Source organism: Kryptolebias marmoratus, linkage group LG2, assembly GCF_001649575.2.
Source record: "Kryptolebias marmoratus isolate JLee-2015 linkage group LG2, ASM164957v2, whole genome shotgun sequence".
NCBI classification, from domain to species: domain Eukaryota; kingdom Metazoa; phylum Chordata; class Actinopteri; order Cyprinodontiformes; family Rivulidae; genus Kryptolebias; species Kryptolebias marmoratus.
The window spans coordinates 30,547,707-30,573,522 of NC_051431.1; the positions used below are offsets into that span (position 1 = coordinate 30,547,707).

The 25,816-nt window shown below is 38.4% G+C and overlaps 2 protein-coding genes across 3 annotated transcripts in view; both read left to right on the plus strand.

Moving 5' to 3' along the window:
• Positions 1–21,162, plus strand: part of smtnl (smoothelin, like) — a 30,501-nt gene extending 9,339 nt beyond the window's left edge. Inside the window, exons 3-10 of one of the 2 annotated variants that reach the window (XM_017434136.3) lie at positions 11,037–11,118; positions 13,426–13,683; positions 13,796–13,858; positions 13,946–14,009; positions 14,326–14,457; positions 14,545–14,656; positions 17,275–17,426; positions 19,715–21,162. In XM_017434136.3, coding sequence (XP_017289625.1) covers positions 11,037–11,118; positions 13,426–13,683; positions 13,796–13,858; positions 13,946–14,009; positions 14,326–14,457; positions 14,545–14,656; positions 17,275–17,426; positions 19,715–19,841 — 990 coding nt within the window. In that variant the 3' untranslated portion in view covers positions 19,842–21,162. The remainder of the gene's footprint in view (positions 1–11,036; positions 11,119–13,425; positions 13,684–13,795; positions 13,859–13,945; positions 14,010–14,325; positions 14,458–14,544; positions 14,657–17,274; positions 17,427–19,714) is intronic. The other variant, XM_017434137.3, reaches the window with a different exon arrangement.
• A 1,243-nt stretch (positions 21,163–22,405) lies between these two features.
• Positions 22,406–24,774, plus strand: sebox (SEBOX homeobox). Its single transcript, XM_017434139.3, has 3 exons — positions 22,406–22,538; positions 22,874–23,040; positions 23,427–24,774. The coding sequence occupies exons 1-3, from the start codon at positions 22,433–22,435 to the stop codon at positions 24,135–24,137; spliced, it is 984 nt and encodes a 327-aa protein (XP_017289628.1). The 5' UTR covers positions 22,406–22,432; the 3' UTR covers positions 24,138–24,774.
• Positions 24,775–25,816: the final 1,042 nt, after the last annotated feature.

Genomic DNA, 25,816 nt, shown 5'->3' on the forward strand with positions numbered 1-25,816 from the left:
AACAATGCTCCAGCGCTGGTCTGGTCTTCACTGCAGCCTTAAATACTCCTCCACTTCTAATCAGCTAGATCAGTCACAGGTGTGGGAGGAGTGGTGATGAGACGTCCGTACACCTGCTCAGGAGACGCCCACCAGGAAGCACTCACACAAACACACACCAAAACACCAATCACCACAGGATTGACTGTGTTTAAAAATCAAAAAACTAAAAAAGATTTTTACTAACCTAAACTGCTGTTTTTTGTGAAGACAAATTCCATAGCTCTTTCTTTGCTCAAAAGTTCATTCACTGATGAATGGTAAATGGCCTACACTTGTATAGCACTTTACACTACATTCAGTCATTCACCCATTCATTCACACACTGATGGCGGTCAGCTACATTGTAGCCACAGCTGCCCTGGGGCGGGCTGACAGAAATGAGGCTGCCATTACACCGGTGCCACCGAGCCCTCTGACCACCACCAGTAGGTAAGGAGGGTGAAGTGTCTTGCCCAAGGACACAACGGCTGAGACTGACGGAGCAGGGGCTTGAACCAGCAACTCTCCAGTTACAGGACGAACCCCTACCTTACGAGCTCCATGATGAATGGGTGTTTTGAACCTTAGCAGCTCAGCAGACGTCACACATTAGGGGGGGTCACAGAAAAAGCCAAAAACACTTGAGTGGTTTCTTTAATGTTCAGTATATATAAAAGAAAAATAGTATAATTTTTTATTTTATTTTACTTTCAACTGATTTTGGTTTCATAACACTTTTCAGTTCAGCCTTAATATGTATAGCCACTGTGTCTGCCACAAGAGAACAATTTACCAGTCTTTTCAAATTTCTCAGAATTTTTTTCACTTTTTTATTGTTTCAACTCTGTTTTTTGTTTGTTTGTTTTTGAGCACCTGTTTAATGAGCTACAGAGCCACTCAGGTTTCCCAAAAAGTTCTCAAAAGTACTTGTAAGTGTCCTCTGTCCTCACTGACCACCCAATCAAAGAACATGAAAATACAGAGTCTTCATAGACCTGCTAGATGGTCCCAGTGTTGCCAGCTCAAAATCTGACTGGTTAAACCAACAGTCTTGTAGACTTTTTTATAGCCTTGGGGCCTACACTGCTGGTTCTGAAGACCTACAGGCTGATTTCTTTTACCCTTGCAACAAATGATGGTTGAAATATGATATCCAATCATATTTCAAAAGCTTTGAAATAAATATACATTTCTAAAAGCTGTGATTCTGGGGACTTTGTTGTGTGGGGCATTAGCTCTTGGCAGGGTTTCTGATGGGAAACTGATCCCAGGGGAGGGTCAGGCAATAAGCAATTTGAAAACCATTGATGACCAAATAATTTGCCAAGATACCTCGCCTGGAAGAGGGAAATTGGATCATCTTTCTGGAGCCAGGCCTGGGGGCAGTTGTTGGCGAGCACTTGGTGGTCAAGCCTTGGCTCCTGGGACTTGGCTGGTCCAAGCCCAAATAAAAAACAGGAGGTCATGTCAGGATGTGGATGAAGGAGACGAACCCAGATTGCAGACTTAAAAGAAAAACTAATTTATTAAACAAAAGAAACAAACGAAAACAAAAGCTGACGAGGCAGCAACTCAAAAGAACAAAAATCCAAAACACGGTGGGCAGAACAACAAGGAGACAAGGTACGGAGCACAGCAGCAAATGAAAAACAACAAACAACAAACATTAGACAATGGACCAGCGGGGTATGGGAAGAGTGACCGGATTTTTAAGACTGAGGATAAAGAGGTAAGTGGGAACAGGTGGAATGATTACTGATTCGGGACAGGTGAAGATGGGCGTGGCTGACAGACAAGTGAATGACTGGGGAAGAGTGGAAATGAAAACAAACACGATGAGGACAGAACCAAGATGAACCAATAACTGAAAATAGGAAACAAAACAAAAACAAAAACAAGAAAAGCCAAATCACCACAGGTCACCTTCATTTAGGCCCACAACGTGTAAGAAGAGTCATCAAGGTTGGTGCAATTAACTTTTAGAACCAAATTCAATTCAAGATGGCCACCACAGCCAACTGATCTTTGAAAACAACAAAATCTAATGTGGTAGTAGCTGAGAGTCATTCAGAACACATACTCTGAGCAGGACATCAAAAATATCACATAAGATTATGAGATATCCTTACTATCAAGGTTTGCCCAAAAAGGCTACAGCTCCATCATTTCTCAACAGAAGATGATCTTAGTCTGAGACTATGACATAAAAGGTGGCGGGCAATATACATTAATTCAAAGAATGCTAATTAATCAGTGAAAAAGACTGAATGTTTGAGACTTGATTCAGTGGAATATTACCCAGTTTTCATCAAAGTGAATGAATGTCAGAACAAGTGCTTACATTCTTGATTTTTCCCATGATACAGATATTTGAAAGTTCCCAGGCTGGACCCCTCCAGTCTGTCTTTGACAACTGTGACAAAACCAGTCCCAATCTGCCATCCACTCGTCCTTTCATCCAGTCGCTGTGTACTGTTCCTTCACTCCTAAATCCCTCCCCCATGTTCCACTTGAAACATAAGCAGAACTTTAGGGCTGGACTCCCAGCACCAACAGCACTGCTGTGGTTATAGTTATGAGTGAGAAAGAACATTGAGTTTCAAGACCATCATACTCTTACACAAATATATGGATCCTACCTCTAACTTCAACCTGAATGAATGTATGACTTTACTACAGTTATCAATACCTGCTGCCATTATTATTGTCTGTGTGTGTTTGTTTGTTTGTTCTTTTGTAAAATATAAATAAAATAAATAGTTTGTATAATAATTTTACGTATATTGATTGAAAATATGGTGTGGTAGCAGCTGAGAGTCATTCTCAGCTTATACTCCAAGAGTTAATTGATCACACTTGATTTGTTCATAAAACTTAGCAATTAACCATTGCCATCAATTTTGTTTCATTATTAGCAAACTATCTCATGAATAACTGAACAAATTTTAACTAAACCTTAAGGAACCAATCATTAGATACCTATAAAAAGTATCCCTTTGGATGTTCTTTTTACTTTTTTATTGTCATGAATCAATCATGGACAATATAAAATGGCCCTCTTTACAAAAAAATTAAAAAAACCTTCAATATCAAAGTGAAATCAAATTTCTACAGAGAAAGTCACTGTTGAAGAAAAATCATTATAAATATTAAAATAATCTAGACAAACTAGCTGAGATTTAATCAGGTTTTTTTTTCAACAATGACTTTCTGTTTGCCACTCTCCCATAAAGCTCAGGCTGGTGAAGAACCCGGGGAACAGTTGTTGTATCTCTGTCTCTCCCGTCTCACGTGCTGAAGCTTGGACCTCCTTCAGAGTTCTCACAGGTGTCTCGGTGGTCTCTCTATATTCTCCTTCAGTCACTCAGTTTGTGAGGATGGTCTGTTCTTGGTAGATTTTCATGTCCCATATTTCTTCCATGTCTTGATAATGGATTGAACAGAACTCCTGGGGATGTTTAGAGTCTTGAGAATCCTTGTGTATCCATACCCTAACTTGTACTTTTCAGTAATCTTTTCTCTGAGTTGAATGAGGACAGTCACGAAATAGAGTGAATATTTATGCAGTCAATTATTTTACATGACATATTTTTGTGTATTTGGTATCACTCTGTAGAAATTTGATTTCAATTTGACAATGATGAGGTTTTTATTATTTCATTCTTTTATTTTTTGAAAAGAAGGCCATTATATTGACCATGACTGATTTATGACAGCAAGAAAGACATAAACATCCAGGGGGAGAAATATATTTTAAAGGCACTGTGCATCTACTGGTTTTGGAGCTAACCTAATTCAAAATGACAGCCATAGCCAGCTGACTTTAGAAAACACAAAAAATGAATGTAATACAGTCAGTTTTTCACATATTTGGCCAAAATTTAATGTTCTAGTAGCTGAGAGTAATTCACAACACATACTCTGAGCTCTACACAATGTACACAATCTTTGCTTAAAAGTTTAGCATTACCTGTTGGCAACAACTCTGTTTCTCTGTTAGCAAAATATCTCACAAACCAGATGGATTTTAAAAAGTTAAAATAAAGTAATCATTGGATGTACATCTACAACTTATTAATTTTTAAAGTTAGCCCAATTCAAAATGGCTGCCACAGCTAATTGACCTTAGAAAATAACAACAACAAATGGCCACATAAAATTTAGAAGGTTGGACCAAGACATCTGCAACTAAGTCCCTTTACAGCATAAAATGATCTTAGTTTAAAACTTTTGCATAAAAGGTTGCGGGCAATATGCATTTCATTATAGAATGCTAGGCCGTTATTTACAAATTAATTATCAAGGTTTCTTTTTATACCTTTTCCAGCTTCTACCAGCGATTCTAACAGCCAAAAATAACAAATGAAAGGGAAAGCAAGGGACAGCTGTGTGTGTGTGTGTGTGTGTGTGTACATGCTGGGGGTTTAACAGAGGTATGCAGCCCCTCCCTGGCTCCCCTTGGCTCTCTTAATGACTTCCAGACAATAGACCGTGTTTCCGTCATCATGTCTGTGCAAACAGGTTAATAAGTGATGGACTGGTGGGACGGCACATTGTTGCTGCCCTTAAAGATTCCTAGAACTCATCTATATGAGTTAATAGATTTTAAGGTCACCTCCTTGACTACGTCAGCTAAATCTCCACTGGGAATACTTCCATTTCATTTAGCTGCACTCCAGCTGCAGTGTTTTGGAGTATAGCCCAAAGGGTACTTTAAGGGAAATTGCTTGTGGGAAGTGAGTGATACATTGTGAAAGAGTGATGGTTGGTAGGATGGGAGTGCTTGAAGAATTTAGGTTTTACCTGACCTTAAGTCTCCCACTACAGGAGGATGACCCTGACTTTACATCTGCTTTGGGCATTAATCTAAAAGTCTGTCAATCACTATGAGGAGGAAACTGTTTTATAAACTCTCCAGACTTCAGGCAGACAACACATATATTACAACCCTGTCAAACCCTTTTATTTAATATTTGAATGTCAGAAAAACAAATACTGAAGTTGATTCATTTAGGTGAAATAAAATACACAAATCTACTTGTGCATTAATCATCAGTTCTGACAATTTTGCAGCTTTTTAGTCCTTTATGTGTGTGTTTTGTTTGAAAAAATAAAACAGCATTGCTTTCATACTTTAGCGTAGTATTTTTTTTTCAAAATATTGGAAAACTGAATGCATTTATGTTGTTGTTGTTCCTGTTATTACTTTTGGACAGTAGTAGTAGACAGTGGCACTGCTGTGAAACCGCAGGGTGGAAGAGACTGTTATAGTAGAAATGCAGAGAGTGATGAGACTGGTAGAGAGTGAAGCAGTTCTATAATGGGGCCTGGCATGAGAGTAACTTGTAATAAAGTTTGTCAGTTTTATAGGTTGTCTCCTTACTAAATTTACAATAGGCATAACAAAATTTGCAATGAAGGATAAGCGCATCAGTACCAAGTCCGCCACTGCTCCTGCATCTTGCTGGTGATCTTCTCATATCACTACATGCTGGTCATAAACACATAAGGAGATGCCTGGCCAGATGAAAGACAGTGTGCTGTTTTATTACATTGCTTATAACCAGAAGGACAGCGTCTGTTCTACACGCCCCCAGAACAAGGTACATTTGATTGTTGCACTGTAAAAAACATTTTGTCCCAAAGTTAATGTGTTGGCGTGCAGACACACATTCAGACATGTTCAAATGCAGATAAAACCATGAGCCAATATGTTGCAGAGTTCAGAGCTCTGGCGGCACCATGTTGCTGTGATGGAAAAGCTTATGAGTGATTAGCTCATTTCAAATGTCTATCTCAGTTTGAGAAAGATAAGTTACTCCTGGAGGAGAGCCTCACATTGGATAAAGCTCTAACCATTGCACTCCAAGTGAAAGCTGCAGTTAAAAATGCTCCACTGCTCTTAACTGCTAGACCCGTCACAACCACACCTGTGCAGGGCATGAATGCAGCATGTGCTCAGTTTAGAGGGAAAAGAAGGCCAAGAACAGCTTAGACACATGAACCTATGCCCAATGTTCAGACTATAAGACCATCTCGAAGCAGATGGATGTTCCTTCGACTACAGCTGCACAAAATATTCAGAAGTTTAAGGTCCACAGGACTGGAGCAAACCTACCTGGATGTGGCAACAAGAGAAAAATTGATGACAAATTGAAGTGACGGATAATACAAATGCTAACCAAAGAGCCCAGATCAATTTCTAAAGAGATTAGAGGTGAATTTAGAGGTCAAGGTACATCAGTGTCAGATCACACCATCAGGGACTGTTTGAGCAAAAGTGCACATAATGAAAGACGAGTGAGTAAGAAAACAAGACAAAAACTTATATTCTGTAAAAAACATATTTATGTTCACAGAGCCAAAAATTAAACAAATAATGAAAATAACACTACAGTGAAACTTGGAGGAGGCTTGGTTCTGTTCTGGGGCTGATTTGCTCCATCTAACACAGGTTGTCTTAAATATGTTCAGAATTCAATGAAATCTCAAGACTATCAAGGTTTTCTGGAGTGAAATGTGCTGCCCAGTGTCAGAACACTTGGTCTCAGTCATGGGTCCTCCAACAGGATAAAGACTGAAAACACCCATGAATGACTCAGAACAAAACATTGGACTATTCTGTAGGGGTATCTGAGCCCTGATCTAAATCCTGTTGAACATCTGTGGAAGGAACTGAAACATCTGAAGAAGGAACCCTTCAAAGCTGAGACAGATGAAGCAGTTTGTTCAGGAGGAGTGAGACAAAATACCTGTGGACAGGTGCAGAAGTCTCAGAAATTGTTTGATTGTAGTGATTGCCTCAAAAGTTTGTGCAACAAAATATTAAGTTAAGAGTGCCATTCTTTTTGTTCAGGCCAGTTTCATTAGTTTTTTTTTTCAATCTATCTGTATCTGGGAAACTACCGGTGTAAACTCTTTCAAATTGCACTGCTTGATGTAGTTTAGGATACCCTTTATGTTTGATTTCATAATTTGCAATGAGTAGTTTTAAAATTGTTCTAGTTAAAATGCAACAAACAACAAAGCTTTGTTAACTGCCAGCTCCTCTTGTCCACATCTTACCTCCTCCAATAGAGTCTTTAATAAAGCATCAGTAATGAAGATGTCTTCTGACTAAACACAGGATAAAGTGCTTACCCCATATTACCCTGCCCCCCATGCCCCCTCCTGTTTAAACAGACTGGCCCACTTGCAAGGAATATTATTCTATAACAACAGACAATGATTTAGCTTTACAGACTAACTTTTATTAAATCATTAAATGTCAAAAAAATTCTGAATTTTCAGTTTTAGTATGAAAATACAAAGGATCAAAAAAACACAACTGAAAGTGCTCAGTGCGAGTAGTCAAACGAAAGAATTCAGAGATGAATGTTGCAAAAAAATAGATGTTGGCATGAAAAACGCAAAGACAAATAGTGCAAAGCATCTAGTGGAGAAGATGACGTGCAACAGATGTCAGGTGTACTCAATAATAAACTGAATCACAGTGTCCAAGGAGCAAACAGAAAAACCAATGGGAAGGCACTGGAAAACTAAAAAGAAGCCAAATCTTAAAGAATGCAAATAAATAAGAAAGAAAGAAACTGAGATAGACTTTGCTGAACAGATTTATATTAAAGGCCTAACATTCCTTGAGCAAATGCAACTTTAGTCAAACTTAAAAAATAAAGAAATTGTGTGATCTCTAAAGATGTGTTGACACTTAGATTATGTGTTGAATATGACTAAAATTAATATCTGTTCAATTGACTGAGTTATAGCCATTTTTGTATTTGTTAATGTTGATTAGCTGTGGAGGCCATTTTGAATTGGATTGACTCCCGATGTGAGTGAGTTGTAAAATACATTCAAGAATTACATGATGAAAGTTCAATACTGTGGTTGAACCTGTGGTTCATGATCTATTTTGCTAACAAACAGGATTGACTTCAACAACTAATGCTAAAGTTTAAAAAACTAATTCACAGAATGAGTAACACTTGGAGATTATTTATCATTTACTCAGTTACAATCTCACCATAACTTTAACTCTGTAGCTGTAAAACTGACTGGTTTAATGTTATTTTTTGTGTTTCCTAAGATCAGTTGGCTGTGGTGGCCATCTTGAGTTGGGTTCGCTCCTAAAATTAATCACTTACAGATGTACATCCAATAAATACTTTCTGAAAGTTTTATTAAAATCTGTCATGTGGTTCATGAGATATTTTGCTGACAGACAGAGTTGAGTTCAAACAGATTTTTGTGCATTTTTGCACTTTTGTGCAATCTATTAGCACTAAGAGTATGTGTCGTGGATCAGCCTAGCTGCTGCCACACGATGTTTTCGGTCAGTATCTGTAAAACTGACTCAGTTAAAGCCATTTTGGGGGTTTCTCATATTAGTTGGCTGTAGCGGCCATTTTCAATTGGATTGACTCAAAAAGTTAATGAATTGTAGATGTACATCTAATGATTACCTTCTGAAAGTTTCATTAAAACTATGTACTGAGGTACTTTGGTAAAAGACAGACACAAACACATAGTCATAGACAAAAACATATTCATCTGTCTTTGCCTTTCTGCAAAAAAAAAGAAAAATGGGTGAAAAAACATTTGAACACCAGTGGTTTTAATTTCACATGAAATACAGATGTGTACATACCATTGACAAGAAAAACAACATTTGTGCCTTCCTTAGCTTCAACCGTTTTTATATTTTTTTCCTATCTAAGCTTTAATATTTTCCACCCTCACTCACTATTTTTGTGCCCATAGTTTATTGAATCATAATAATAACCCGGTGACGCAGTTTCAGGGAGAAGTGGATTTGTTGTTTTGGGAAAACAGAAAAGGAAGCTTTTGCCTGCATACACGTCTGCTACACAGTTCTCTCACTAAAATGGGAACTGGACTTTGCATATTTGAGTGTTCCATCAATAGATCACAGAAAATGGGCACAGCTGCTTTTAACAGACCAGACTAAGCAGCAGGATATTTCTTTCTAAGCCTAAACATATCAGCTTAATTTTTGTTAAAGTTGTGCGACTTTCTAAATCTTGTCTAATTTACTGAATTTCCCACATTTGCACACATCGACTTCAGTCAAGTTAAAAAACAAAAAAAAACAAATGGACTTTCATTCTGTAGCTGAGATGTTTCGCTTTCCATCCTGGGAGCTTTCTCAGTTAAACAGTGGAGAGTGTGGAGTTCTAAGCTTTAAACTGCTTAAGCTGCTCTATTATGCAGCTGAAGTCGTCTGAGTCTTTGTTTGCTTGGCTCTTAAGAAAGATGCTTCAGTCACATGCGAGAAGATGTGAATTAGAGCCCATGAACACTATAGATTTTCCATTGTTGACTCTGAAAACGTTACATGTGTACACAACAATCTGTCCGTACTACACATGTGTGATTTTGCACTGGTGCTGGGCATTTCCAAAACCTTCCACTCTGAGACCCAGATTCAAAATAGTTTCAGTGTCAGTTAATCCAATCGTTATTGTCATGTACACAAAGGCCGAATTGCAACAGAAATGTTATGGTTTCACTTAAAAACAGAGTCATGTAAACAGGGCCTAAGAGAAAAAGGTAAGTTTTAGAAAGCTGAAATCTGAGACCACCACATGTTTAAAGTTGTCTTTTCTCATTTGACATAAATGGATTCCTTCACCCCCCCTCTCAAACTATCTGTCTTCTCTGTCCAAATTATTAACATTTTGGTCCTCAAAAGAGCAAATCTTATCCTTGAGGTTTAGGTGAACAGCTGAGTCTTGTCCTGAAGAGTGTTGAGCAATGTGTCTGTGGAGAGGCTGTCAAGTTTCTCCAATATAGAGGTCTGAACATTCCTCACTGCACTAAATTGCAGAGTTTATCATAGTTATGGGATCTGTTTATGATGACTGTATGCTGCAGTTGTACATCCTACAGTGGCATTACCCAAACACAAACTTTCTGCATCAATGGTGAAATAATGTTTTCGGTCAAACATGTAGAGAAATTAGCCCTGTCCTTTTTGATTGTGGCAGTGAAGACTGAAAAAAAAACAGCAGTTAATTTGCTGCCAAAAGAATGAGTCTGTGTGCATAACATCTGTAGAAAGCCTGATTCTGGAGCTGTTACACTTTGACCAACAAAGATCCAACATGACATGGTTTGATGTTGAGCTTGAGAAAATGTGCACAGCTATCAGCCCTGCACTGCTGACCTCAGTAGTGTTGTTCTATGCTAAGTAGGCTGATAATAAACACTCTAAGCTTTGTATATCTGTTTGACAGGGACACATGGAAAGTGACAGCTCAGCCCATGTGGGTCAGCAGCACTGAGTGTCAAGAATTAGAGATAGAAGTATCTGCTGACGACAGCTATTAGTTGTTCCTTTTTGGTGGGTTATGTTTTGTGCAAGTTAAGAACATCTCTTCTGCAGCAGGTCTGCACAAACAGGACAGAGACATGGTCACACAAACACTGACAGATGAGCCCAGGGTACTCATGGAAGACATTAAAGTTTAAACTCATTGACTCTGATATTCTTAACAGGTCAATTTTTTTAGCAATTTTTCTGTCTCTGAGGATGTTGCTGATGTCTTGTTTAAAACTTCCTGGGTCTTATCACAGGACATAAACACAACAGAACACTGGTGCTTCTCCTACTTAGTATTAAAAGCCAACTGTGAAACACGCTAAGTTGTTTCATGGAGCTCTATTGCTGTAACTTCTTTGGTCTAAAGCAAAAAAGGTTCAAAAGTGCCTCAATGAGCAAGGAGGTTAAAGTTTTTGTTTACATTTATGGCAAATGAATACAATGTCATAAAAATTAAATGAGCTGCATGTAAGGATCCAAATGGTTCAGCATAAGTAAGCTTTCCTTACAGTTAATCAAACATTTATTCTTTAGGCACTGAAGTTACTAGCTTTAAAAACTTGTGCACTCACCACAGTGGAAAAACTACTTCCTATCCCATCATCAAAGGTCAAAATTGACTTAATTTCCTATTGGCTGCTGGTGTTGGTAACTCTGACTCTATGTGTTCCAGAGCCCTGAACAAGAAGAGCCAATAGAAGTTGACCCAGTCCCGGTACACACTGGACAGGAGAAAGGACATGCTGCGCCAACTGGTAATCAAACAACAAGGGTGTCACAGCACAAATTTACAAGTGATCTACACATATAGATTTTATATATACTATTGTGTATACACACAAAGACACAAGGGTTTTAGTTCTCTGTCAAAAACAAACAAACAACAAAAAACAAACAGCTGTCCAGAAAGTAGTCAGGTAAAAAAACAGCTTTTAATTTCAGGTTAATTGTAGGGATTCAAAGATCTATCTAGCAGTTAAAAGTACATAACTGTACTTTTTTTTTACTTGAAAGAATAAGGTAGGTAGGTAGGTACATTTATTTATATAGCACTTTTCAGCACGAGGCAACTGTGCTTTACAACACAAGAACAAAATTACAGACAGAGTTACAGAACATGACAAGATAACTAAGCTAAAACATGACAATGCTGACAAAGGTACAGGACAACTAAACTACTAAAACATGATATTACTAAACCAAGGCACGAAGAGTCTAGCTAACAGTGAATATGATACTAATTGTACAGTAACTAAGCTAAGTGTACAAGAAGGCTAAATAATCTAAAACGTGACAATGCTAAAACTAAAACTAACGGCACCGAACTATCTAAAAGTACCCCAGGCCCGCTATACAGCCGAAGTAAAACCAGACATATCTAAGCATGAGCTAAGACAGTCAAAAATAGTAGCTAAACTAAACAGATCTAAATATGACTAAATATACAGAACTAAACTAAGTGTACAGGAAGATAAAGCTAAACTAAACAGTACCGAATTTCTAAATGGTACTAGTGGGCCACTAAAACAGCCGATGTAGTAATTACTAAGATAGAGAAAGAGGGAAGGAGGAGGGGGGAGTGGGAGAGATGCGACAGCAGAGTATGAGTATGAGAATGTGTATGTTTGTTTCCATACAGTAGGAGGCGGTGTGATGCATTTGTGTGTGTGTGTGTTTGTGTGTGTTTGCAGAAAAGGCATATAAGGCATATTTTTTGTGGAAGAACATTTAGATAACTAGTGGTGCAAAATTATTTTTTGAAAGTACAAATAACCGATTACAAATAAGTACCAAATTTCAAGGAAGAAGTGTTAGGGGAATGTGACTTGACTTCGTCAGCTGCTCTAGAGGAAAATCTTCATATTCGATGAAGTTAGTAAGTCTTCTCCAGATTTTTAGAGGAAAGTCTCTGCTGTTTAACAGCAACAATTTACAAATCTCATAAACTCATACTTTATTCACAATGGAACATACATGACATCCGTGGTTTCCAAAAAGAATTTCAAATTTCAATTTTCAGAACAGTTTTGCATTTTGCTTCAGTCCATTATAAATGAACTTTAATCCAGAGAAGGTGACTGTGTTTCTGGATGGTGTTCACATCTGGCTTCTTCTTTGTCTCTTAGAGCTTTAACCAACATTTATAGATGGTACGGTGAACTGTGTTTCCAGACAGTGATTTGAGGAAGTGTTCCTGAGTCCATGTAGTGATGTCCAGAACAGAATCAGAGGGCTCAAAGATCAAAGGGATTTAACATCGACTTTCAGCTTTGCCCTTTGAGCTCAAAGGTTTCTCTATATTCTTGAAATCTTTTTGTGATATTATAAACAGTAGATGATGGGACATTCAAAGTCTTCCCAATTTTCCAGAAAGATAGATTATTCTGAAATAGTTTCACTATTTTTCAACACAGTTTTTCACAGAGTAGTGACTGTTCCCCTATCTTTACTTCTAAAAGATTCTGAAAGATACTTCTGAAAAATGCTCTCTTTATATCCACTCCTCTTATTGTCCTGTTGCCACTTAAGCTAATTAATTCCTAAATGCACCTCCAGTTATTCCTAATTTCTACCATTTATCTTTTACAGCATTTTGTTGCCCCTGTCCCAAATGTTGACATATGTTGCTGCCATCAAATTCAAAATGATCTTCTTTTTTTTTTCAGAAAATTGTACAATTTCTTAGTTTAAACATTTGATATATTTACTATGTTCCACTGTCAAAAAAATATGATTTCATGAGATTTTAAAATAATTGCATTCTGTTTTTATTTACATTTAACACAACGTCCCATTTTGGGGGGGGAATCAGGGTTTGTACACATTACATTGCATTTTAGTTGTAGCTTTTTTTGTCTATTGTGACCAAACTCAGTATTTACTTTTCTTCTGGTCCTACTTTGCTCTCAGGCAAATGACGAGAGATAAAAATTGTAGCTACTTTCCGCCAAAGCATGTTCTGTGGTTAACTGCTATTTCTGCCTGCCCACCATTTGATGCTGAATTGTTTGTCTGTGCAAGTAATGCCAGTCACAATAGTTTTGTTTTTTTTTCTCTAACAGATCACTCAGTGTTGGTACATGGAAAGAGCTCCCCAGCTGTTGACTACCCACTTGAACGCACAGCTCCAATCGCAGTACGGATACCACACCTCCCCATCACTGCTACAACGAAAACAGCTGAAATCAAAGGTTCCCCCATTTCTACCAGCAGCCCTGTTGGTTCTCTGTCTTCACCAGACTCTGAGACCTCATCTACCAGTCATTCAATTACCAGCCCCTCACAGGCTCAGCCAACAGAGGGTTCCCCAGTTCAGCCAGGTGTCTGAAGTTCAGTCACTAAATCTTTCATCCAGCATATTTCTCCTTTTAAAAATGAGTGCATAGAAAAACTTTCTCTAAACAAGAATTCTTTTATATTTCTGGCTGTCAGGATATTTTGTCAAGACATGGACCCCTATACCTGCCAGAGCTCTGGGGTCTCCAAGTCTTCAGGGTGGGTGTTTAGAAAACAGTGTTAAAAACAGACAATATACAGAGAGAATCTTTTTACAGATGACTTACCTTTAATGTATCTTTTCAGCTCAAAAAGGGAACTCAGCTTCTGTTACATCTGTGGCCTATTCAGGAGCACAGCTGCATGACAGGTGAGTGTGTGTTGAAACAGACACTTTTAGGACAAATGAAGTACAATAGTGTGAATGTTGATTCAACTTTCATTTAGCTTTTAGCAACTGTGCTGCTGCCTTTTGCTTCTCTTCTGCTGCTTTTTAGCTTTTAGCTTGTGTTCTGATAGTTTCAGGCAATGAAATTTAGCCTTTGTTCTGCTTGTTTTAACTTTACCAACTCAATTTTAGCATCTTCAGAAAACTTCAGTAAAGTCATTCAGCACTCACTGCATTTTCATAGACAATTAAATTTCCCTAGTTTTCTTAGTGTAATTCTTGTATGTTCTTATCAAAGCAGTGATCAGTCCTTCAGGCAGATGGGAGAGCGGAAGCGGGAGCTGCTGAGGTCACAAACTCTGCCTCATACTATCGGTGCCCAAGCTCGTCGATCCATGTTTGAAAGAGTTGACTCTGAAACCACTAACTGGTACATGTGATGCAAGGCTGTGTTTAAGTGACACATGAATTTTACTGTCTTATGCTTCTTTTTTGACCTCCTTTGTCCTGTACACAGTCGCCCAAAACCAGTGACACTTAAGCGATCTCAGAGTTTTGGGGTGTCCAGTGTCAGCGGCATCAAGCAAATTCTTCTTGAGTGGTGTCGCTCTAAGACCATAGGCTACAAGGTAAAACACCTGTTGCACACTGTAGCATATACCTGCTTACTACATGTCATTTCCTACATAAATTGTATATGCAGTAATTTTATTTACAGGGAGTTTTTTATTGGTGGCAGCTTGAGGCAATAATGTTTTTGCCGGTGTCTGTGATCGTGTGTGTTTATTTGTAGCGTCAGCAAAATAGCTCATAAACCAATGAGCAAATTTTAGTAAAACTATTAGTAAGTAATCAATGCACAGACTCACCTTCATTCAAGATGGTCACTACAGCTAAGCTATCGCAACAAACACAGAATGGCTTTAACTCAATCAATTTAACAGAAATTGACCTAAGATTTGGTGTGGTAGTTGCTGAGAGTAATTTGTAACACATACTCTAAGCACTAACAGAAGGCTTAAGGCAGGGGTAGGCAACCCTGGTCCTGGAGAGCCACTATCCTGCATGTTTTACTTGTTTCCCTGCTTCAACACTGGTAGTAGATTGACTGGTAAACAGAATTTTGCTTTGTAGCTCAGTTCCCTCTTCACCACAATACAGTGGTGTGGAAGCTGCACAAATCTGTCTGTCGATCTCACTCTCCATTCTTCCCTCACTCGTGAACAAGACCCTGAGATACTTAAAGTCCTCCAACTAAGGCAGCACCTCATTCCCAACCAGGAGAGAGCAGTCCTCCCTTTTCTCATTGAGGACCATGGCCTCAGATTTGGAGGTCCTGATTCTCATCCAAGCTGCTTTACCCTCAGCTTCCCCCACCTTAGTGCAGGGAAAGTGCTGCTTCCCCCGCTTCAGACGTTCAATGGTTTTCCAGAATTTTCCTGAAGCCAACCAAGAATCTCTATCCAAGGCCTCACTAAACTCCCCCCACACCCGACCCTTTGCCTCAGCAACAGCCACAACTGCAGCCCGCTTGGCCTGCTGGTACCCCTCAGCTGCCTCTGGAGTCCTCCCAGCTAACAAGGCCCCATAGAACTCCTTCTTTTGCTTGATGGCCTCCATCACCTGGGGTGTCCACCATCAGGTTCAACCATGGCCTCCATGAGTGGCACCAACAACCTTGCAGCCACAGCTTAGAGCAGCTGCCTCAACAATAGCTGCGTGGAACATGGTTCGCTCTGACTCAATGTCTCCCACCTCAGCTGGGATGCAGTTGAATCTCTGATGGAGGTGTGAGTTGTAGAGCTTTCTGATGGGGTCTTCTACCAGGCCTTCCCAGCAAACCCTCACTACACATCTGGATCTACTGCGTCTTTCCGGCATCTTCCCCCGCCTTCTGATCCAATTCATCACCAGGTGGTGATCAGTTGACAGCTCTGCTCTTCTCTTCACCTGACTGTCCAAAACATACGGCCACAGATCAGATGTCACCAGAGGGGTGACATTCTGTGTCCCAAGAGCTAGCTTTGGTAAGCCAGGGTCAGTATGCCCCGAGGCCCCCACCTTCCACTGCTGCCCATAACACGTTGCACCTAATCCGTATGGCCCCTGCTGCAGGGGTGGGCCCACAGGAAGGTCAACCTATGTAGCTTATTTGGGCTGTACTTGTCCAACATGGCCCCATCTCTAGAGGTCTGATCATCAGTCGCTTGCTGACAAACCCCTCACCCAAGCCTGGCTCCGGGATGAGGCTCTGGTAACCCACATCTGGGTGTTAGATTACAAAATTCTTGCTAACCTTTGGCCATACAAGTGGTTTTGAACCGCTCTTTGTCTAGCCTGTCACCTAGAACCAATCTGCCTTGGGAGACCCTACACCCTGACAGCAAAACTCCCAGGATCATTCAGGCACACAAACTCCTCCACCACGATAAGGGAGAGATTTGTGAAGGAGGAATTTATATTTTTTACTCAGTAATGGATATGATTTCAGATGAAATACTTAAAAAAAAAACATAGTGAAATAAAAGTTAAAGTACAAATCTAAATACTTACTTAAAAAAGTACAAGGTACACACACATAATAAATACTCTTTTACAGTAATGCAGGTAAATGTAATTTGTTACTTTGTTTGAAGACTTAATGCCACACTAAACTGTATTTTTTTAAATATTGGGTATTTGTCTAGATATCCAGTCCAGAGTGATATTTTCAGTATAAGCGAAGTACCTTTAATGACTGACAAACAGTATTGTTTACATTAAAGTCACTCTTAGCTATGTGAGAATAGGTGTTTTCAGTACTTTTGTGTTTTCACTACTGAGAAAGTGTAGTTACTGGATGAGTACAGACATATTGCTGCCTTTTTCTTTATAACAGCCTCTTCCAGCTGCTCCATGTGGACTTGGTTATGGCCATGATAAAATTTCTGTTTCTCTCACAAACACCAGAAAAAGAGGTGCTTGTTTGATTACTTGACAGCCTACGTTTCATTTAAGCCAAACTCCAGACTAACAAAGCATGGCTTCAGTATGACAGGGTTTTAAAAACAAGGAACATAGTGAAAGAATAGAGGAGAGTACAGTCTGTTTCATGAGACACCGAGTGGGGAAATGGCTTCATGAAGTTACGACAAGCTGACAGTTTACAAGCTGGGTCATTTAACGTGCTTCAGCCTGCTGATTCTCTGTGCTGCAACACACACTGATTAACTGATCTTCTTATCTGTCTGGGTGTGTTTCTCTGCAGAACATCGACATCCAGAACTTCTCGTCTAGTTGGAGCGATGGGATGGCTTTTTGCGCTCTCGTCCACTCCTTCTTTCCTACAGAGTTTGACTACAACTCTCTGTCACCTGCCAACCGCAAAGACAACTTTGAGCTTGCCTTTGGAATTGCTGAGTGAGTATCAGAAATGTGAAAATATTGAAATGTAGCAATAAACAAAGAGGACATGCACAAATATTAATTTGTGGAGTTATGATTGGCTCAAGGTTTGGCTGTCACTCCTAGGTTTTTCTTTAGCTATTATAAATCATGATATTCACATTAAAGAAACTGAAGGACAGATGTAACTTAGTATAGAGGGATTTATTTATAGATTTACTTTTATACAAATCAAGGACATAACTGTGAATGATTGATTCTAGTAAGCTTTATGGCAAAAAGCTGAATAAAAGACGGTCAGATACCAAAATATGAACTAGAAAAAAATACATTTTCTATGAAAATGCAGTATGAATGATGAAAGCTGAATGACTGCTTAGATTTGTAGAAGACACTCAAACAACAACACTAATTAAAAGCTAAAAATAGCTAAATAATTGCTAAAACAAAAAAGCAAAATTCTAACTAAAAGCAGCAAAAGCCTCGCTGTTTTCAGATTGCGATTTATGTAAATATAATGTCAGGTTATATACATTACAAAATACACATTATGCAAAAGCAATATGAAGAAAAATTAAACCCACCTTAAGACTAAAAATTTGCAAAACCATTTTAGGCAGCAATGACTTGGCATAACTGTCTTCAGACCGAGGCTCAATTCACAGTAATTAGGGTGCCACTCTAGTCTGTTGTGTTGTGTTGAGCTGACCCATAACGCAAAGCTTTACTGGTCCATCTACATTCCTACTCTCATCTGTGGTCATGAGGTGTGGACCATGACTGAATAAACAAGATCCTGGATACAAGTGGCTGAAATGAGCTTCCTCTGTAGGGTGACTAGGCTCAGCCTTTGAGATAAGGTGAGGAGCTTGTAGTGGAGTTTTTCTGCACTGAAAACAGTCTGCTGAGGTGTTTCAGGCATCTAATTAGCACGGCTCCCTCTGGAGTTTATCCAGGCATGTTCCTCTGGGAGGAGACCCGGGGCAGACCCAGAACTTGATGAAGGGATTATATATCCTTGCTGACCTGGGAACCCCTTGAGAGCTGCAGAGTGTCGCTGAGGAGAAGGAAGTCTGGGTTTTCAGCCTGGACAGGGAAAGAATAGATGGATAGTTGTCTTATTTATGTCCCAATTAGTCTCTCACATTTCTGTGAAAGGATTCTAACAAAGTTCTCTGTATAGTATTGCTTTAGTTCGTGGAGGTTTGTTGGTATTTGTGTCTCCACTGCTTTCTTAATGTGGTTAGTTTTATTCCTGTAAAGAACTTTGTTGTGCATCAGTTGTATGAAAAGTGGTTAGTTGACTGATTGACTGAAAAACATACCACAACTGAAAAGATGTAGTATTAATAATGTGTCTTTTTGTGACTGAATGTTTTCTTACTTAGCTGTCTCTGATGATAAAAAGCACATGTGTGTATTTGGTTAAAAGTGTACATTCTTTTTGTCTGACTTCATGGCTTCCAAGATCTCTTTGTTTTTGCCTAATTTGACAGCACACATCCAGGTTAAAAGGGATGTGACACCACAAAGGCCTGCAGCACAGACTTACATACAACCACGCATCAAGACATAAAGACATCACTCACTTTCAGAATGGTTGATTCTTTGCCAGCTGCATGATTGAACTGGTTTGATTTTACATGTTTATCAAAATATGTGCATAAAAATCAGTCTTTGTTTGCAGCTTTAGAAGCCCAACATTCCTTGGAGGAATGCATATCGTCCACCGCCTATCATGCCAGAGTTGTAGATCATCTTATGATGAGAAATGAGTTGTAGTTGATTTGGTCAAATCTTGAAAATGTTTGGTGTAATCTTAAAGGACTGACTTGCATAAGATAGTTGCATTTATCAAAACCTATCCAGAGGTTCATCAGATATTTTGCCAACAGACAGAGTTGACTTCAACAATTAGGGCTAAAATTCAAGCAAAGATTCCACACAATATTTAGCACTTGGACTATGAGTTGTTAATGAATCTCAGCTACGACCACACCAGATTTTAGGACTATATCTGTAAAATTACCTCAATTATAGCCATTTTGTGTTTTATAAAGGTCAGTTGGCTGTGGTTGCAAGGTTGGAGTTTTGGTCAGACCAGACTAAAAAGCTCTTCATTAGATTCAACATTTTGATCCATGTAACTTTTATGTTTTCAAATGCTTGCAGTTTTGTTGTCTTTAAGTTCTTGTTTTAAAACAGAAAGCAGTACAATTAAAGAATTTCAACATTCCAAATCTGGTTTTAATTCACTCTGAATTTCTGCTTGTATGACTTATTTGTCTTTGTTTCTGTTTCAGAGTAAAGGCAAGTTGTGACCGGCTTATTGAAGTTGAGGACATGATGATCATGGGTCGCAAACCAGACCCCATGTGTGTCTTCACCTACGTCCAGTCCCTCTACAACCACCTGCGCAAGTTTGAGTGAAGCTCAGAAGACTTCAGCGAGGATATTTGGCCAGTCAGAATCTACAAAACTCTTCTTTACTGTCAGTCAATCAATTATGCCTGAGCTGAGACCCAAAACTGTCAGAAGAGCCATTTGTAAGGACTGGGTCGCCCCCTGATGGTGAACTTGTACATTCCTTAATAGGCACATAATGTCCCTGCTAAGGAGGAAAGTGTTTCCAGCTGAAATCATATGTACACACTGAACTAATTTATAATTACTGTGTGAACACTAATGATGCAAATTAACTTACATACAGATGTCAGGTCTGGTTTCTCAGCAGCAGGGTATTATTATTTTTTTTTTTTTTAGTGTGCAAATGTATGTGTGTAGATGTGCCACCCCAATTCTGACAAATTTGGGATGTTGTGTAAAATGTAAATAAAAACTGGATGCAGTGATTTGCTAATCTCATAAACCCATATTGTATTTAGAATAAAATGTAGTAACTACGAAATTGTTCAATTAAAAAAAAAGATCATTATTCTTTATGCTCAGAGATTTCTCAAGGTTTTCTAAATCGTTTGATAATATTATAAACTGCAGATGATGGGATATTTAACTTCTTCTCAATTTTCCACTGAGGAACATTTTTCTGAAATTGTTTCACTAGTTTTAGACAGTTATTCACACACTCTGCTCTTCTTTACTTCAAAGAGATTCAGATTTTGTAAAATGCTCTTTTTATACCCAGTCCTCTTACTGACCTGTTGCCAATTAATCAAATTAGTTGTAAAATGCTCCTTTGGCTGTTTTTTTATTTGTACCACTGACTTTTAGAGGCTTTTGTTGCCCCTGGCCCAGTTTTTTTAGATGTGTTGCTGACATCAAATTCAAAATGACCTTTTCATAAAAAGAGCTTCTTAGTTTCAACATTTAATGTGTTTACTATGTTTTACTGTGAAGGAAATATGTGTTTATTAGATTTGCTGTTCAAGCCATTCTGTTTTTGTTTATATTTTACACAACGTCCCAACTTTTTTGGCATTAGGGTTGTATATTGGAAGAAAAAAGAGGATTTTGTTGCTGTGCTGTGTGAATATTTACTTTTAAAATACCTATTTTACAGTGTTTGTCCACATTAATCTTTGCACCTGTTAAATGCAGTGTGTCTCATAAATGTCAGTGAAAACTCTGTGTCTGTAATGCAGTGGCGTTCTGGTGGGCAAAACGCCTGATAAAATGTTAACTGAAACAAAAAAATATGTGACAAGCTGCTGACTGACATGTGCATTCAAATATTGTGTTTTTGGGCTCATGCAAATATAATTAAAATGATACCAATAAAATGTGCTGTATACATAAATGTGGACATTGTGTTTTTATTAGGTCTCAAGGAAGAGAAAAAAAACTATAAAACTTTCAAAGAGTCAGAAAACATTTAAATTTGATTTTTTTATCCATCCATCCATTTTCCTAATGACATCCTGTGGGTAAGGCTGGTTGTTGGGTTAAAAGTTAAGAAAAAATCTTTTGTTTTCAGGCAATCATTCATGTTTTTTTCACAGTCTAAAGTACCTTAATAGTCATTTAGTGGTGTGAAAAAGGATTTGTCTTTCACAGATGTTTTTTTATGATTTAGATTTTTTTGTCAAATTTACTTGTTTTGAATCAGCAAAGAAATTGTTATATTAGACAAATAACTTGAATAATTCAATTCAGTTAGTGGCAAAATTTTAAACATAAATCCTGTGCAATCTGTTAGCACTCATAATATGTGTTGGGGGGTCAATCTCAGCTACTGCCACACCAAATTATTCAATTATTCATCCATATTCTTGATATTTACATTTTAGTGTTTTTAAATGTTTGGTTGACTCCAAAAATAAATCAGTTGTAGATGTTCATCCAATGAATACTTTCTGCAAGTTTCATTAAAATTTGGTCACTAGTTCATTAAATATTTTGCTAAGCCACAACCACACACACATTTAAGGGCAAAAACATTATTGCCTGCCTTCTTCTTGGCAGTGGATGATGAATATGGTAGACACGACACTTGAAATCTGCTTGAAGTGGTTGTAATTTATACGCTACGACATGATGTCATGTTGAGCTCAAAGATTATGAAGGGTCATAATCTGGGACTTGTTTTGTGAGAAAACGGGGTTGTTATGAGTTCAATAGATTAAAGCCCCATGACCTACTTGGGAAAAAATGCAGAACAAATTACTGCTTATATGTCAAAAAAAAAAAAAAAAATTGTACGTGTCAGAAATTAAGATTTTTAAACATCTACATAATGTGTCATCAAGGGAACATTTAGTTCATTAAATCTGGAATATTATTGACTTTATTAACTACCTTTTAGAGAATTTAGAGATTGTTAATGAGTCCATCAAGCATGGCACCATGTGGCATATTGTAAATATCAGAGCAGGTAGCAAAGTCTTTATGGGCTTTGAAAACAAGCCTGTCAGTAACTAAAGGTTACAGAGGTGCAGAACACCTGGATTTGTTGGGCGTACCGAATGTCCCAGCTGATCTGAAGAGGATATAAGAAGCTCCTGACTCCTCCTACCCCTCTGTTGGTGGAGGCTGAGCAGAAGTGTGTGTATCTCTGTGCAGTGATGGCTCTGTTTGTGGACTCAGAGTTCCCTTTGATCAAACAGAACCAGCAGAAAGACCTGAATCTGGATCTGAAATCATTGTTTGGAGAACAAGAACATGATAAAGGTGAGCCCAGTGTGATTTTATTCACACTAGACAAAACGATTCAAATAAATCAAACTTTATGTTCAGGAGGCAGTTTTTACTGTTTGATCATTATTATTCTCATTTTTTATTATTGTTATTCTTTATTATTATTATTAGTATTAGTATTAGTATTAGTATTAGTAGTAGTAGTAGTAGAAGTAGTGGTAGTATTTTTATTATTGTTATTATTATTATTATTATTATTAGTAGTAGTAGTAGTAGTAGTAGTAGTAGTAGTAGTAGTATTGTTGTTGTTGTTGTTGTTGTTGTTGTTGTTATTATTATTATTATTAACCTGATATTTTATTTGATAGAAAAATCTTCTGCTTTGATGGAGGGCCAGAGGAAGAGAAAGAGGACCATCTTCAGCCGAGCCCAGCTGTCTGAGCTGGAGCAGGCCTTTGCTGTGACCCCATATCCAGACATCACTCTGAGAGAGAGGCTGGCAGTGCACACACACCTTCCTGAGAGCAAGATACAGGTGAGTTTTGACCTATAACTCCTACAAAGTTGACTAATGTAGTGGCAATCAGTAATTACAGTAATATTTAAATTAGAGATTATATGATCCTTATAATCCTGGTGTCTTGGAAAAGTTCCATGTTTTAGTTTTCCAATGTGTGACTTTCTGTTCTGGATCCATCTTCAAGATTTCAACATTGTCTTCAGTCACAGCAGGTGTTGCCTGTTCTTTCCTCAGCAATACTAGTTTAAAGATACTTCTGAAGATTAAAATTACAAAAATATCAGTTGGTTCTACAAAGACTGAACTTACCTAAGGAATGCATTTATGCACTGATGGTGCTGCACAGAAACAAACTAGAACATATATGATTCCAGCATGATCAGTCTTGTTGTTTTCTACAGGTCTGGTTTCAGAACAGAAGAGCCAGAAGTATTAAGACTGGTAGATTTCCCAAGTCAACCAAGTCTGATGTGAGAGGTGGCAGTTTTACAGAACCTTCCCCATACCCAGCAACAACCACTCTGGCAGACATGTTCAGGCAAAATCCAAACCATTCATGTGAAGAAGTGCCACACATTTATTCAGACTGGATCCAAATCTACAGCAACCCGGTATCTTCCACACAACCATCGTCCTCATCCCTCCGCCATCAGCCCACCCAAAGACTGCTCAAAAGCTGCTCCAAACCTTCAGACTCTTGTCTCTGGGAAGAAGAGCACCACAGGCAGCCACACATGGGTCAGACTATCACTGGTTTTATTGCTGGTTCCTTTCCTGAGCCCATCAACAGGCAGTCTCATCATCCTGCTTCCAACCGTTCCTACCAAGCCTTTACAAACTTCAAGTCCCAGACCCTCACTCCATCTGGGAACCATCAGGCCATGTATGGAGCCCACAGTGGAGGAGGAGGAGGGAACAGCTCAATAGACCAAGTAGTTCCTTCTCATCCTCAACAAATGTACTGGGACTCAACTCAAGGACAGGGCCACTGCCACCAACACCACCTCCACCATCACCATCATCACCCACAAGTTGGACCACAGACATCTATGGGATACATCTCAGATCTCATCTACAATGCTGCTATTGTTACCAATTTTCTAGAGTTCTGATAATAATGCTGAAAGAGAAGTATGCACAAAATTAAGAGTCATTTTGTCGCAATCAAGGCCCCGTTTCTGTCTTCTGAGTTTCGCATTCTGTTTCTGTTTGCAGTGTTTGAAATGTGTTTGCCATACAGATTTTATCCTAAACAAGCCTGTGAAATAGTGACGTTGCTATATTGTCAGTCTGTTTTTTGTTGTATGTTTGTTGTTTAGTTTTTGATGTTTTCCAGGAAATAAATTAGGATTTGTCACTCCCTTGTTGTGTGTAATATTTCTAGTGAATTAACAATGAAGTCACACATTTTTGGTTTAGATAAATGTAGTCTTTTCTTGAACAAGAACTAATCTGTGTTTGCTAGGTTTTGATTTAACAAGATGTATTTAGTGAATAACTTGTGGAAATCAAAAAGCAGACAGCCAAAAGTGAGAAATGTTTACCTTATGTCAAGGCATGGTTTAGGAACTGCTTTGTGAGTTTGTAAACTCAAATAATGGAGTTTGATGAAGCACACATGTGCTTATTTTTAACTAACAGTTGCTGGACAGACTTTAATGGTACTGAATTAGATTGGATTCCATCATGTTTATTTTAAAAATCTCAAGAAATACAACACACTATATTCAATAACTTGTTTTTTCAGAAATGGGGGTAAATGTAAAACTTGTTGAAACCCACCCAAATGCATTTATTAAAAAATATACCAATATCTCAAGATCATGGAACATTTCTAATTTATTCTAATCAACATCTTGATACATAAAATTATTTACCCATGCAAACATACATGGGTAAATAATGACTGCCAGCTTAGCACCCAATCTCGACGGTCCGTCTCGCAGGTAGTGGGCGCACATGGAGATGGCATCCTGTTTCTTTTTCAGGCTTGGCCTGGAGCCAAAGCTCGACCACCAGGCAAGCTGTCCCTCCAGGCCTGGCTCCAGAGGGATGCCCCAGTTTCCCTTTTCCAGACGAGGTACACTGATGGTTACTGATTGATACAAGCGGACGAAATGAGCTTCCTTCGTAGGGTGGCCGGGCTCAGCCTTAAAGATAAGGTTTACCTGGGCCATGTCTGGCTAATGTAAAATCATACTTGAAAACATGTTTCAATAATTATTTCTGTGGTATTTTGATCTTTGTTACAACTATCATATTTGGCTGCTTTCTAGTAGTTTTACATACTTCTTAGCCATCTGAATACGGTGCACAGTTTGTTTATCCACACCATGCTTAGATTTCATTTAAAATAAATTAGGCTACTGTTATTCATGTACATGTTTTGGGCAATTTTACTGAAAGTTATCTTTTGGTAATGTTATTTTGTTTGCAAATTATTGTCAAACAAAAAAGGTTGTATCCACCACAGAGAGAGTGTTGATGAGATGAAGTTCCTCCTTACAAATGCCAGATTGTGTTTTTCTGTTCTAAGATGAACCATGGCATGTTTAACTGCACTGACCCCACACATTATCTTTCAAAATAATACAGATTAGATTACTGGTAGTAAGATACAATGACAAGAATAATTATTTTCTAAGTCAAAATATTTTTCTTTATCTCTCTGTACTGTAAGAATCAGGGGTTTAGTTGGAGAGAGGAAATGAAAAAGGAAAAATAAGAACTAAATTAAAGCCAGAGCTTGAGGTCTATCAGCTTACATCTCAGTAATTCTCCCTGGATTTAA

What these genes read in the sequence shown, in the direction of transcription:
- sebox (XM_017434139.3), top strand. Translation starts at nt 22,433, where the DNA reads ATGGCTCTGTTTGTGGACTCAGAGTTCCCTTTGATCAAACAGAACCAG. An exon ending in AGAACAAGAACATGATAAAG is followed by an intron (nt 22,539 to 22,873) that starts GTGAGCCCAGTG and finishes TTTATTTGATAG; the next exon opens with AAAAATCTTCTGCTTTGATG. An exon ending in TTCCTGAGAGCAAGATACAG is followed by an intron (nt 23,041 to 23,426) that starts GTGAGTTTTGAC and finishes TGTTTTCTACAG; the next exon opens with GTCTGGTTTCAGAACAGAAG.